Source organism: Calidris pugnax, unplaced genomic scaffold (assembly GCF_001431845.1).
Source record: "Calidris pugnax isolate Ruff unplaced genomic scaffold, ASM143184v1 scaffold20, whole genome shotgun sequence".
Classification (NCBI taxonomy): Eukaryota; Metazoa; Chordata; class Aves; order Charadriiformes; family Scolopacidae; genus Calidris; species Calidris pugnax.
This window is the reverse complement of record NW_015094510.1, coordinates 12,217,528-12,231,983: the sequence shown is the minus strand read 5'-3', so window position 1 is coordinate 12,231,983 and position 14,456 is coordinate 12,217,528. Positions and strand designations below refer to the sequence as shown.

Here is a 14,456-nt window from a genome sequence, read left to right as displayed (position 1 = left end):
AGATGGATCTGCATCATCCTCATGGTGTTCCCATCAGCAAATACACAGCAGACTTCCCCCTAGCTGCAGAAGATAGGTCCAAATCCATCCTTTAGGGTCCCTAACCAGCTGGCTGGACACGCTCAGCAACGACAACAGACCAAGGAGGCACAATACCCAAACCACTTGTGCAATTGTTCACTAGCTTTGGCCAAAAGAAGACCTGGAGTTTAAACAAGCCCAGCTTGCTTGGTCTGAACAGATTAGAGAGCAATCACATAAGCAGCTCAGACAGCAGAGCCGAGGGCAATGCCTGCAGCAGCTGGAGGAGAGCTCCCATAAGGACATCTCCAGTGCCTAACGCATATGGAAAGAATCAGGTTCCTTCTGAAAAAAAAAAAAATACAGGTTCACCTTTCACTCTTTCAGCATAACACCGATGGCCAGGAAGTCTCTTTGGAGCAGCAGACCGATTTGGACTCAAGGGGCTGGTATCAAAAACATCCCGGATTTTCTTGGTGCTACAGGATCTCCATAGCTTTAAACCCATGGGCCTAAAGGTCTGACCTCCCAACCAGTACTTCATGTAGAATAGTATGGAATTTTCAAGGTAGCTTTTATGTAGGGTTTGAAATAGGTGTTACTGTTCAAATCTGTACTAAGTCAGTGTTATCTCATTTGTATTAAAGCAGATCTGCAGTAACGGTTGGACCAATTAATTTTATTGTTTTCCTGATTGTATTAATTTTACATAGTACAGAATTCTCTTATTTAAGCAATTTGAAAAGAAAAAAATATGTAGTTCCACATGAAGCCAGCACAACACATTTTGCCTAACAGGAAATACACCCCTATGAGATATTTTAAAGCTTGATGTTTTCAATAAGAGCTTAATTTGTACTTATGTTTCAAAATTCACATGTTCACATGAAACCTTCAGACATCTGGATTCCAGTTCAGGGTTTATTTGCATACAAAAATATATTATAATGGAAAAAAGCATTAAAAGTTCTCAACTATATAAAATTACAAATATATTTTCATAAAAGCAACTTTAAATTAAAATTCAAGCTATATTTTAAAGCAAAATACAGCTGTAACGCTTAAGTTATCTTATTCCATCTGCTGCAAAGTAACGAAACTGATGTTGCCAGTTAAATACTCATAGGATTTTACAAAGGTTATGTTCAGAAGGTGAATATCTGGGGTAGCAAAGTTATCAGACAAGGGCAGCAGTTCTCGGTGACTGATGTCACTTATCCTTCAGGTGGCATTCACAGGCAATCTCAACGCCAAAGATTCATTTCACATACCTGGAAGTACCAAACAAGAAAGATCATTAAGTTCTATATTAAATAAAATTGTGTGCTGTTGACATACCAGACACCCTACCTATGTCCAGCGTGCTAGACACTTGACAGGCCAAAATTATGCTTTTTTTTTAATTAACATGAGAGCCAAAAGGTTAGTGTGTAAAAATGTAAGGTGATCACTATTCCAACAAATGCATCAGGCTTGAAAAGGCATCTGTACAACGTTCTGTGTAACCTCAAGCACATAAATACAACTCCTCAAAAACATGAAGATAGATATCAGAGGGAAGTTGGACTTTTTCCTCGGACTTCCAGTGTGTGATAAAAGATAGTGTATATCTGTAAGACAAGTGGCACTGTATAAATGAGACTCGACTGAAATCACTAGAGATTTACTTAGCTGGGATAAAAAAAAAAAAGCCCCCAGAAACCCAAAACCTGCTACAGCAGGTGGCAATCCCTGCCCTCACCTTCGATGTGCCTTGCAAGGGGACAAGGAAACCTATATACTATAGGCAGCCACGTTGCAAGGGGACAAGGAAACCTATATACTATGCCACACTGTGCAAGATACGGTGATGTAAGTATTTGCCGGTTTGGGGTTTCCTTGTTCTACACAAACCTTCAAAAACTCAGAAGTTTTTCAGAAGAACACTCAATTAGGTTTCAGTGGTAAAAATGGAGCTGGCTCAAACATACATCCATGACAGAAGTCAGGAAACTAGAAATATATTTTAAGTACGAGAAGTGAAACCAGGATTAAGATACAAGTAAGAGGACGGGGAAGTAGGAAGCTCGTAAGGGCAGCTGTCTTGAGTTAAGTCCAAGGCAGATGGCCAAGGTTTCAAGAATTAGAGAGAAGGGAAATTACCTAATGAATACAAGAAACTCTCAGTTCATAGTTTATTAAGGGGTTTTTTTTCATGCTGCTATTTAGGTTTAGTCCTACAATTTGTTGGTTTGGGCTCTACTGTTGGGTTCCATACCAAGAAAAGCTATCATGTATGTAACAGCACAGGAAGAAGCAGAAAGAATAGGCAGAGTACACACTTGGGAATAAGAAGGTGGGGGGAGTTTGTTTGTTTTTCTTGTTTTTCTTTAAAAGACATAATGAAGGACCTAGTACCATAACTGGAAAATCCAACTTCTAGATAGTGACAGAAAAAGTGATCTAAATTCTACTCTATTCCTGGTAAAGACAGCCACAAACAGGATTTTGACATTTAATCTAATTCTATAGATACAGATATCTGCTCTTTAATTCTTTCATAAAGCAAAGTCTAGAATAAAAATATTTTCCCTCTCATACAGTTACTCTGCTTTGTAATGAAGAAACAACCCCCCCACATTTTAGCTGAGTTTTGAGCATTTAAGAAAGTGATGTTTACTTCACCCAAACATTGTCAAGGAAGGGTGAAATGCAGCTGCCTCAGAGGTGGGGACAGGAGTTCATTGAGTACGGCCTTTGTCACACAAGCTAAACTGCATGCCTTGAACATTCAGGCAAAGACCAGAATTTAGTCTATTTTTACTTTCTTATCCACATAATGATCCACAGGACTAGCAAACTAAAGTGAAGTCACATTATGTGAAACTATTGCTACCTTTCCCCCTCCCCCCATACATTGACTTTCCTCATTCTTTGACAGCACCAAGTGAGATGCAGCCTACTGACAAAAAAAAAAAATCCACTTACTTGCTAGCGTTCTGTCAAGATCAGCAATGAAATCTTCCAGTTCTTTTGTGTCTCCAAGCTTTGCTGTAATATAAGAAACAGTCAATACTGCTTAGACGTGACATTTCTCGGGCCAAAAGAAACAACTAGAACCACAGAGTCCCCCAAATCATTTTCAGTGGTATCAAACATGCCGTGGACTATTTTCAGGAAAGCGCAATAGGGTTGCTCCAAATGCATTCTTAGAAAACAGGGGAGACTGAATTAAAATTTTAGTTTTTATAGTTTGTCAGAAGCAAAGCAATCCTCTTGTTTAGTTTCCTTAAAAAGCAGAGGCTGAAGCGGAGATAGAAAGCTACATGTCAACTAATCCATGTCCTTGCTACTGTAGGAGTCCTCCTTATTGCATGTATTTGTATATTGCATTCATGGCCCTAATCAAAGCCTACCCAGTTAGCTTCCAGTCCTACCCAAATATAAGCCTCTTAAATCATATCAGTATCACTGGTTTGCTGTGATGTCAGATCCTCTGATCTTGGTCCACACACTACGAATTTGGATCTGAACATCCACCTAGAAGTCCCACTCCTGAGAACACCCCTGGTTCCACTCAATCTAGTTTTACTGCAAGTGGCTTCCTTATCTCATTTCTGCAGTCTGCTCCAAGGCAGTTCCAACTATTTCTGTCTTTTTGTCTTCTCATCAGGAAGAGCATCTTGACCTTTAGTGCAATTCATTGACAAGTATTTCCTGCCACTTTAACCGAACTTTTTTTTTTTGCTACTTCTTATTAACTATTACTCATCATTTCTCCCTAGTATCATGCTAATAAGAAAAAAAAAGGCATTTTACTTTTTTTGTGATTAGTCAACGTGGAAAAGACATGCAAGTGTGAAAAGCTCTTGAGCATCCATCTGTGAAGACTAGTTGGAATGATAGAACCATGCAGTATCTATGTCTGTTTGTTTATTGATGTGTCTACTCCAGAGTTAATCAAAGTTAACCTGAATGAAACAAGCTCCTGGGGAGCTGATCTATCAGCTGCAAGACAAACCACTCTGAAACTGCCTTGGTACAAAGGAGGAAGGAACACATGCTTTTATCAGCAGTGCAAGGTTTACATGGATCCCAGCAACTGCATTAATTGGAATAGGGGTGTATGGTTTTAGAGAAGTCATCTACTGCACCTCTGCATTCAGGCTAAGTATTTCTGTGTATAGATGGGAAACTTAAGCTACTTAGCTGTTTAAGTTAAGAATTAACTTGTTTGTCTTCTAAGTGAAGTATTCTGTAAGTAGTACCATGATTCCTCATAAACAACAACAAAATGTAATTTTCTTTAGCTTGGTGTTTCAAAATCAAAAGAGTTGCCAGGTCACCTGCAAAGAAGTGTGGGTGCAGGGTGCTATTGCTGTTTATAACCAAGACAGTAACACTTGAATCTGTAGTGTGCTTAACAGTAATTCTTAGTTTTGTTGTCATTTAAAATAATAATTAAAAAAAGATCTATGCAGGCAAGCAAATCCTGGTTCACAGAAAGAAAGCTACAGAGTTGAGAATTAGGAAGAAATGCCAACAGTTACAAATTGTTTACCTCTACACGGAGTTACTGATGGAGATGGCAAGCTTGGAGTAGATGCAGTTGGAGAGTTAAGCTTTTCATCACTGAGACTGAAACTATTTCTGTAGAGTGAATCTGCACCTGTAAAAAATAAAGTTACATCATAAGTAAAATTAACATCTTCTGCAATTTTGCAATAGAATAAAAAAAACCAAAAACACAGGGAAATGGGACATTTCTGACATTGGCTTCAATATCTGTAGAACTCAAACCTACAGACTTTAAAGCCAGAGGGACAACTAAATATTGTGTGAAGGCTGTTGTTCCCACACCTGCTGTTAAAAAGCAAGCAGTCCTAGGCCAAATCCTCACCCTCCAGTAAGAAAAGCATCAGCTTTCCCTGCAGTCATCATTGCTTGGAAAATACTACAGAACAGTAATTACCCCATATCCACTAAATTAGGCCTGGTATGACTAGCCTGATTCACAATATTCTGGGAAATTATAGTTATCTGCATTTTTCAAAAGCTATTTAAAAAGCTGCATAAAGAGCTCCAGGACAAGGACAGTCCTCCAGAACAGAGAATATATTCAGTGCTATCCCCATCTCGGAATAAAACTCACCCATTTCTCCATACTCTGCTGCTTCAGGTCTAGTGTTCTAGATAAATTGTTTGGCATCTTTTAATTTTCTTTTATTCTGTAACCCTCTGGAGTTTACAAAGCAGTAAGTCTGTACACAAGATGTTCTGCAGTCTTATTTTAGGTGGTCTTTCAAAGAAAGCTTTTATGTGCCATGGAAAGCAATGGGAAAAGTTCCAATACTGTTATACTGTTCTTGGATTTTAGACAAGGCCTTAAGTTTCAAAAAATGATCTTTATTTTTTCACTTTTCATGTTCCATGATGCACTGTGCACACAAAGTATTAGTCATGGCTCCACTGGAAGGAGGAATTGTCATTGTGTCAGAGACACTAAAACCACTGGTTCCTGCGGTTTTGTGCCAGTGACCTGAAAGCTGTAGTTCTACAAAAAGAAACCATTGTATTACAAACATGGCAACAGTCTCCGTTTGTTTGGCCCATTTCCTAGGAAATAAATGTATGTCTCATTATATGGGGTGGTGACTACTACTGCTTGCCATTGAGGCCAGTAACATTGTCCCCCTGCAGCACACATAGCATTTGGCCTTGGAGCCCCAGCCGAAGAGGCCGTCCAAGTCAGAACTGTCACACTTCCTTGGAGACCTGCCCCTGTCTTCCTGAATTAGCAGAAGAGGTAGCATCACAGCTCACCTTGCCAAGTTCTATACATCTACACCTTCCCTGAACACCGTCATGATGTCTGCAGATACCAAATGTAGAGACCATCCCCTAGCTGACCACTCCTCTACCAAAAGTTCCCCCTATCTTTGGGAAGAAGAACATGCATCTACACCCCATCTTCTCCAGCCTGCAGCTCCTACCAGCATAAACCCACCTTCCCCAGAGGTATACAGGTACAGTGACAAATCAGACCAGGTAGGACAACTGCACCTAAGCCTGTCAGATGTTTCCTCAGCTGTAGGCTCATTGTCTATTTGTCTTTTCTGGCCTAGCTTCTAAGCCTACCTCTGTCACAATGCACACTGAAGAGGCTTGTGACACAAGCTTCACCCTAAAATATTTTCCTCTAGCTTTTTATTGTTATTTCTTTATCTTCACTCTTAAGCGTATATTCTCCTCTCTAAACCCAAGCAGACCTACACCAGCCTAATCAAAATTTCAGATAAAAGATTTCATAGAATTGTCTAGGTTGGAAGGGACCTTTAAGATCATCTAGTCCAATCATTTGAGGAATACAATGCAGAATTGAGATAACTTTAGATAGAAATATGGAAAAATAAGCAATTTTAAAAGCAGCTCCTAAAAAACAAACAAACAAAAAAACAACCTAAAGGGGGGAAAAAATACCTGACACTGCTCTGAAATGATGTGTCACCAGTGCTGTGCTATGCAATATGAAACCCATACATCAATGGACTGGAGGTAACAGCTAAAGGGATGATGAAAGTTCCTGTTGAAGTCAGCTTATAGACCAAGTTTTAACTAAAACCACATTTCTTTTCAGCCAAGATGCAAACCCCAAAGACCATGAAATTTAGAATGGAAAATTCTAGCTGTTCAGGACAAAGCCCCAACCACCACAAAAGAAGCCAAATAACTCGTAACGCCTCACACAAACAGCCCTGTAGCTAAGACTACAACCCACTGAAACACCAACACAACAGACCATCAAAGACAAAACACTTTCCAGGCAATGTATTTGAAAAAAACAAAACAAGAACTTCCAAATTATTTAATATTTTAAAGGCTTTAGAGCTATCTGAATTAATAAAAAAATAATCCAGAGAACAACAGCTACAAAACAGAGTGCAATTTTAACGTGGAGTTTATGCGACTAGTATCCAGACACAGTAGCAATGCTGGGAATTTACTACAAACCAATCCTCCTCATACATCAAGTCCAAAGCTCTAGTTGCTCTTATATTTAGCTGGAATAAAGTGCTCTTTTTGTGAATGCTTGTGAGGGTAATTCTAATTATGAAAGGCCATTTAAATTGGCCGCAAAGTACGCACAAGTTTTTTTTATTTGTATTCATGAACACATCTGAGCTAGCAGTCACCTTTTTGTGGTTTTTCTCTCCATGCTCCTTCAATAACCAGTTGAAAGTACTGATGTGCTGAAACCAGAAAATATTATTTCATACTGGCTTCCACAAGCCTTATGCTGGGAAATATTTACAACCGGGCAAAGAGAAACTATGATCGAACTGTGGCTTGAAATATCTGAATGCTTTTCTTCCTGTTTCAGAAGGTGAAGTGTTTTCACAGAACACTGTTATCTTCTGATGGGTTGTAATATTTATAGTTCCAGGGAAATATCAACATTTATCTTTCTCAAAAAGCAAAAACTTACTTTAGCTACTGGCTGTGGCTTACACATGCCACCAAGCAGCAGAAATGCTGGTGACGGGAGGAGGAATGCATTGACTCCACCATCAAGGCCATTGTAACTGCTGAGAACAAGGTACTGGTAAAAAAACCATACTTGTGATACCCACCGCACAAAAATATCCGCTTTGGCAAAGCGTGGCCATAGGGCAGAAAGCTCTGGGAAAAGGACACTTCAGTCCTCGCTCTGTACCAGCTGCCACAGCCAAGATCTGCTCATTCACCTCCAATAATGGCCCTTGGAAGATTTCCACTGCCACACAAACACAGCATCCCCTGCAACCCAACAACCAGGGGCTGATGCCAAGGATCTCTCATCGCTGCTGCCCTTCCTCATCCACCCCCTCTCTCCCGCTGCCACACAAGTTTATCTATCAGCCATTACTTATTTTTTCACTTTGTATTTCCATTCTACCGCCTGTGCACATATATAAACTGTTTCAAACCCTTTAGCTGTTTCAACAAAACACTCAAGCTGCCTCTTTAAAAAAAAGGCTTTAAAATCTGAGAGCTAAGCTACTGAGTTGATTTACATGAGCCAAAACTAAGCCAATAGCTGCAAAAATTAGGGGGTTGGAATGCCTATGGGCGTATTTTACTTTGGCAAAGTAATCTGTAGTTAGTATTGACCTTTGCTGTTCCAGTATATGGTTAAACCACAAAATAAAACCACGGCAATACCATGTAAATATAGAACGTCCCCATGAAATGAGCAATTGAAAGGTTCTGGGCAGTAATTAACTGCAGGAGGAAAACCTCAAACTTTTCATTTTAAAACAGACAACGGAAAAGTTCAGCTGTCTGATTTCTTTAATATTATGCTCTTTCTAGTACCATAGTTCAGGATACAATTTTAAAGAGCACTGGAGTGAGTAAAATTTTTACCACAGTTTTCAGTGGGGAAAGTTTTCAGAGGAAAAAAATAAATCACATCTCTACAGTTTTCAGAGAGGAATTTTAAAATTCCACTTAAGCCTCTACAAGCCATAAATTTATTATAAAACAATAGTTCAGCATTTAATGAACGGACTGCACAATTCATTCCTAGCGAGAACATAGCCTACTTGTTAAAATAATAAACAAGATAAAATTAGGAATTTCTAATGCCAACAGTAGAAGTGAGAAACATTCATGATGCAAAGAGCTTGTTTCACAATACATGTGTTGTTTCACAATACATGCATGTTGCAGCCCTCAAGGATAGTGTTTATTTTTATCATAATCACAGTTACACTTGGCTGCACTGGTTTGGATTTTTTTTTTTGCCTTTGCCTAGTTAACAAACATCTGTTCCAACACTGACACAAAAAAAATCACACCTTTTCACTATCACCATATCTAGGCTTCATGATTTAAAAGATTTCAAATGACATAGTTACAAGGAAGTTACCTAGGAAGCCTGAAATTCAGATGTACAAGTGTGCCCCCCCATCATATACAAAGCTCAGCACACTGATTACCTGTGAGGCAGCATTTCCAACTCCAACCTTCCCCTTCACTAATGTTTCCTTTCTAAAATGTAGGAGAAGCAAGTATGCTGGAGAGGTAGGAACAAGAAATCTTACCAAAAAAGCACATTTCTTATTAAATTGAAATACCAGGAGAGAAGCCTATGCACCTGAAACTTTTGGGTTTTCTTCCTTGTGAATGTATCAGTAGTTTAATAAAACATTATTTCTCAGATGATTTAATAAAAGGTTATTTCTCCCTGAGAGTCTCGCTTCATTTTTTCATTATAAATATTGTATTGTCTTCTTGTTACAGACAGGCTATTAGAAGTTTTTAGAAACAATCTACCTCCTTAAAATGTTCTCCTCTTCATCACGTAATACTGGGATTTGCTGCTGAGACCAAAGGCTCACCTGTCCCAAATGCCATAGCAGATGCCTATAGAAGAGTTTAAGAGTGGTGCAGCTGCACAACTGATAGTTTCAAGATAAACCCTACCAACTTCTAGTGATGCACTAGAATATCAATATCTTTTCTAAGACAGTGGTAGCCTACAGCAGTCCCCGACGGCCCCGTCGCTCCCATCATGATTTTCTCTAGTCATTTTTGAGTATGTAAACCTTCATCACCCACGATACCTTACAGCAATATATTTTACAGTTGAACAATACACTACGAGAAGAAATAACTCCTGTTATTTCTTTGAAACTTGCTGGTTTAATTTGATTTCCTCATACTGGGTGAGGTAGCAGTCACTTTCTTAATGTCACTTAGGATTTTTTTGGAAGACTAGCTTGTCCCCACCCAAGTCATCTCTCCTTTGGGCCAACAGTCCCAGTCTATTTGGTCATTTGGAAACTATTTTATTTCTTCAATCCTTTCTTTTGCCTTTTTCTGTACCTTCTCTACAAACGATTAGAAATATAAGCAGGCTTTTCAAGATGAGTGCTGCAGTATTAACAGTGGCTTATGCTTCATCTCTAGAGAGTGAAGGCATTAGCACAACCACAGGGAGACATCCATGGCATGTAACCACGAATGCTTACACTACACCAGGCACTGGGTGCTAATGGATATTGTGCAATGCTATAGTAAACCTGCACCTGCTTCATCTTGAAATTATACAATTAAGAGTTCTAGATCCACCCAAGGTCTTTTGTTGTGTTTAAAAGCCAGGAGGTATTTGTCAGAAAGTAATTACACACTCTTAAAAATAACTATGAAGGCACACTGAAGGCTGTATGACCGCAAGAACTGAAATAAGACATTTATTTTGCAAAGCTTTTGACAGAGAGGCTGGATGTTGAACCTGCCTCAAGAAAACACATCGGGAGCTAGAGGCGTGAAACATTTCCGAGAGCAAAACAACAGATTATAGTTTAGCTTTTTGGTGGTGTTACAGGTTTGGCACAAGAAATGTTAAAGCTCTTCCCTTCACAACCTCTCATAAAGTCATTCTTTCTATTCATTATCCTAAACTTGGAAGATTTTCCTGACATTGCCATATACTTTACTAGCACAGGGCACTGCATGGACAATTTACAGTCAAGTCTGCACTTGGCAAACTTATTCCAAAACACAAGAAGCAAATTATCTCTGTAAGAGTTTGTCAGTATCACTGCAACTACACTAGTGGCTTTTGCCAGCACAGCACTCTAACATAAATCCTATTTTATCACAAGCAACATATGCTGTAAATAGCAAAGGGTTATAAAGTATTCCTCAACTTAGAAGTTTCAGCATGATTAACAACCTGAAGTAGGAAGGCTTTAACTTCCATTCAGTTGACTAAAGTTGAAACATAACTGGTGCTCACTCACAGTCCAGCAACTCAAGAATGTCTGTTGGAGTAACTCACCAGTTAGTTGCGTCATGGTTTCCAGCACTGACCCACTCAGCTGTTGTAGTTAATGTAACACTTGTGGGCCAAGTACTACGATCATCATGAACATCTGCACATGCAAGCCTTTCTACTACTGTAAGGTCTAGAGTCCATTGTGTTATGTACAATACTTAACCACGGCCAAGACAGACCTTGGCCAAAGATCGAGTCAAATAACAGGACAAGATGTGGGAGAGCCAAGTACTATCAAGCCCATTTTCCACAGTCGTGTCTTCAAATTCTTATTTTTTCCTTACGAGCCTGAAACGCGTAATATAAGAATTTCAATTAGCACTTTTGGAGCTAGGTCACTCAAGAGGAGATTTTTGGGTTAAAAGCAGTATTTCTGGGATTAACTATATGAATAAAAATACTTCTATTAAATTAAGTGGGCTCATCCTCATGGCAGAAGTCCCAGGAAAAGAACTACAAAACAGTATTGTTCCAGTATGACCACTTGAGATACTGGTTACTGGCTTTTTGTAAAGTTGAATTTAAGACTGCTTCAGGGCCCCCCAAAAACACTGTTGCAATGGTTTAAAATGTTACCTCCCTTTACGGTCCCACTCTAAACTCAAAAGACATCACTGCAGGAGTGGCCAAAAGATACATACACCCAGCCTTCAGCCACAACACATCCGTCAGGAGGATTAGATTAACCAACAAACAGGAAAAGACAGTATTAATATATGATAGCCTGAACTTTTCTGTACAGACACGACAAGTGCACTTGGAATAGTCTTGGCACCAGACAACAAGATTTTGGAAAGACATAAAGAGCCTTCATGAACAAGGGGATCGTTCTAACTATCTGCAGATATAATACTGTTGGAATTTCTGTTGCGTTGCTCCAGATTCGTGTTGTCAGAACTTGCTCTTTCAGCCCAGCTTCTCCTTGATCCTGCAGTGATGTTTAACCTAAGCACTACCATGGGAAAAGCGAGGTCACGAATTCAGCACCACATCTGCACTAGATGATAGAGACCAAAGGAAACGTGAACCTAGGGGAAAAAAACCCCTTGAGTTTGAACAGAAAGAGCCTGGGTAAGTATTCTATTCTTAAAATAGATGTAGGGAGTGTAGCTGTATTACATCAGACACTGGAGCCTGTTTTATAAAAGGAGTTCTTTATAAAATCTGCAACTCCAATCCTACTATAACTTCAAAATAAGAAGTTGTCCACACTGAATGATGCCTTTAGGAATATGAGTTTTACTAGGCCTGTCCTGAGAAACGAGGACAGCCAGCAAGTTTCCCCTTAAACATATCCTTATGTGCTTGACACTGCCGGACGCCAACAGATCACTCTTAGGGCACCTCCTGGTCCAGTATATGCCAGTTTCTAGAAGTCTAGAAGTGACTTCTGATTTTTCCAGAGCCCCTTTTCACATGATGCACCACCAAGGGAGGAATCCCAGCACAGGACAGGATCTGGGAGCTCGACAAGTTCCTCAAACAAGTTCCTTAAGGACTTTGTACAGAACCATCAAACCCTGTCTATCCTGTTCACGCCTTCAGCCTAAATCAGTGCAGATTTCTGACACCAATTTTTATTTCCCAGATCTTCCTGAAGATCTGGTCCGCCAATTTGCATGAGCACTTTGTTTCTCACCAGGCCTCCTGCCCTGTCAGACAACACCATCTTCCTCAAAACGCCCTTCCTGTCCATCCTAAACCAGCTATTTTAAGCTCTGTTCAAGATTTAAGATTTCTGAACCACAGCAGATATGCTAAGCAACCACAGATATCTTCATCCACACAAGAAGACTAAGTTCTTGACAATGTTTTGGCTTTTTTTCTTGCTTTCTCAACAGCAGATTATTTCACTAGATAGAGAATCTTCACTCCAGTAATTTCAGTGTTTCATGTGTGGTAGAAGTTAATACATTACAATACTGAAGACTGCACAAGAAATACTAACACTAGAGCTGTATTGTTGCAGTTAATTATAGACTTAGATTTACAACACAGCTCATATATTTCATCAGCTTGACACAGTAAAGGCAACCTCACCTTACACATCCTCAGCCATCCAAAAGGCTGAGGGAAGAAGGGAAAGAGGGACTTGCAAGGAGTGGTTCACCCACTACATAATGAAACAACACAGCAGCATCTGGATCCTCATACCTCCACTGACTACAGGGAAAAAAAAACCCAAACCTCAAAGGCACTACTAGGCAAGGTATCAAAGTTCAGGGAAGGTAAAGCATGACCTGTCAATAAAATGAAATTAATCCTGCCCATGATGATGAAACAAAGGGCTCTGATAATATGGAGAAGCTATGCTCTCGCACCTTAAGTACTAGGAAGATTAATGTTTTAGTGCTAAGTCAACAGAACTGCGTGGTAAGTCACTAAACTGATGAAGATGCACAACAGAAATTAAAGGAGAAATTTTATTTTAAGTAACTGAAGCACAGATAAACTGCTTACCCTTGCCTGCACAGTTTGGGAACTAGGGAAAAAACTGGGTATAGCTTGTTTTTAGCAAAACTTACTTCTGACAAAGCAGCCCTTGAATCTACTGCTCCCGAGGAGAACAGCAGTTTCCACCCTCGCTGTCTGGAAAAAGAAAAGATGTTTTCTCTCCCTGACTGGCAAAGTAGTAAGTGGGGTAAAACCTCTTTCCAAGCTAAGTAGAAAAAAACTTAGTTCCAACTCAAAGCAGGTCATGAGCCAGCATCTGCTCCCCACTCTTCTCACGCTACACTCTGTGTGCGCCATCCCTGTATACTTCTAGTAGACTCAGGCACAAGTGAGCTTAAAAGAATCATCTCCAAAACCGTGATAACGCTAAATCAGTCTCTTCTGGAAAGCACAATTCAGTTCACACTCTCTCCACTGACACTTGGGGCTACCGAGATGCAACGGGATGGTCCTCGTTAACTTCAGGAGTGTTTAATTTTTAATTTTTTTAAAATTATTTTTAATCACCGGGATGCTCCGGTGTTCCAGCAGCCGGCCGGCAGCCTGACCTTTATCTACAGTGAGTTCTTCAGCTTTATCTGCCCAGGAGCCCACCTCGCTGTGGCTCCTTCCCTCCAGCCCCCCCTTCCCTCCTCCGCTGCCCGCAGGGCCAGACTTCGCATCCTTCCCTTCCATCCTTCCTTTTTGGGTTAGGAAACCCCCCAAAAAAGCAAATAAAAACGTGGTGGGTTTTTAATTATTTTTTAAGACGAGCTTCTCGCCCAGGGTGCCCGCCTCCCTCAAGGCCGGGGGGCGGGCTGGTTTAACACCCGCTTTTCAGCTCCCACCCGCGGGAGCCCCCACCCCACACCCCCGAGAGGGGGCCGGACGGACAGACGGAGGGACGGACGGACGGACACTCACTCTCCGAGTCGCTGAGGCCGCTGCCGTCGCTGACGCTGGCGCTGCTCCGCCGCTTCATCCTCTCCAGGTGCTCGCCGTAGTGGAAGCGGCGCCGGCCGGCGGGGCAGGAGAACTCGGCCAGCACCGCGTCGAACTCCCCCAGCGCCTCCGCCAGGCCCCCGCCGTCCTCCCCCGGCCCTGCGGGGAGACCCGCCGCCCCTTCCACATCACCCTCCGGCATCCCGAGCATCCCCCATCCATCCCCCCCACACACACAGAGGGAAGGGGAAAGGCT

General features: G+C 40.8%; 1 protein-coding gene across 1 annotated transcript; it reads right to left on the bottom strand.

Annotated features, from left to right (window-relative positions):
- Positions 1-679: 679 nt before the first annotated feature.
- On the bottom strand, positions 680-14,402 carry RGCC (regulator of cell cycle). The gene is made up of 4 exons (XM_014965730.1): positions 14,183-14,402; positions 4,562-4,669; positions 2,989-3,051; positions 680-1,292 (listed from the first exon to the last, which is right to left on the bottom strand). The coding sequence occupies exons 1-4, from the start codon at positions 14,400-14,402 to the stop codon at positions 1,285-1,287; spliced, it is 399 nt and encodes a 132-aa protein (XP_014821216.1). The 3' UTR covers positions 680-1,284.
- Between the last annotated feature and the right edge of the window lie 54 nt (positions 14,403-14,456).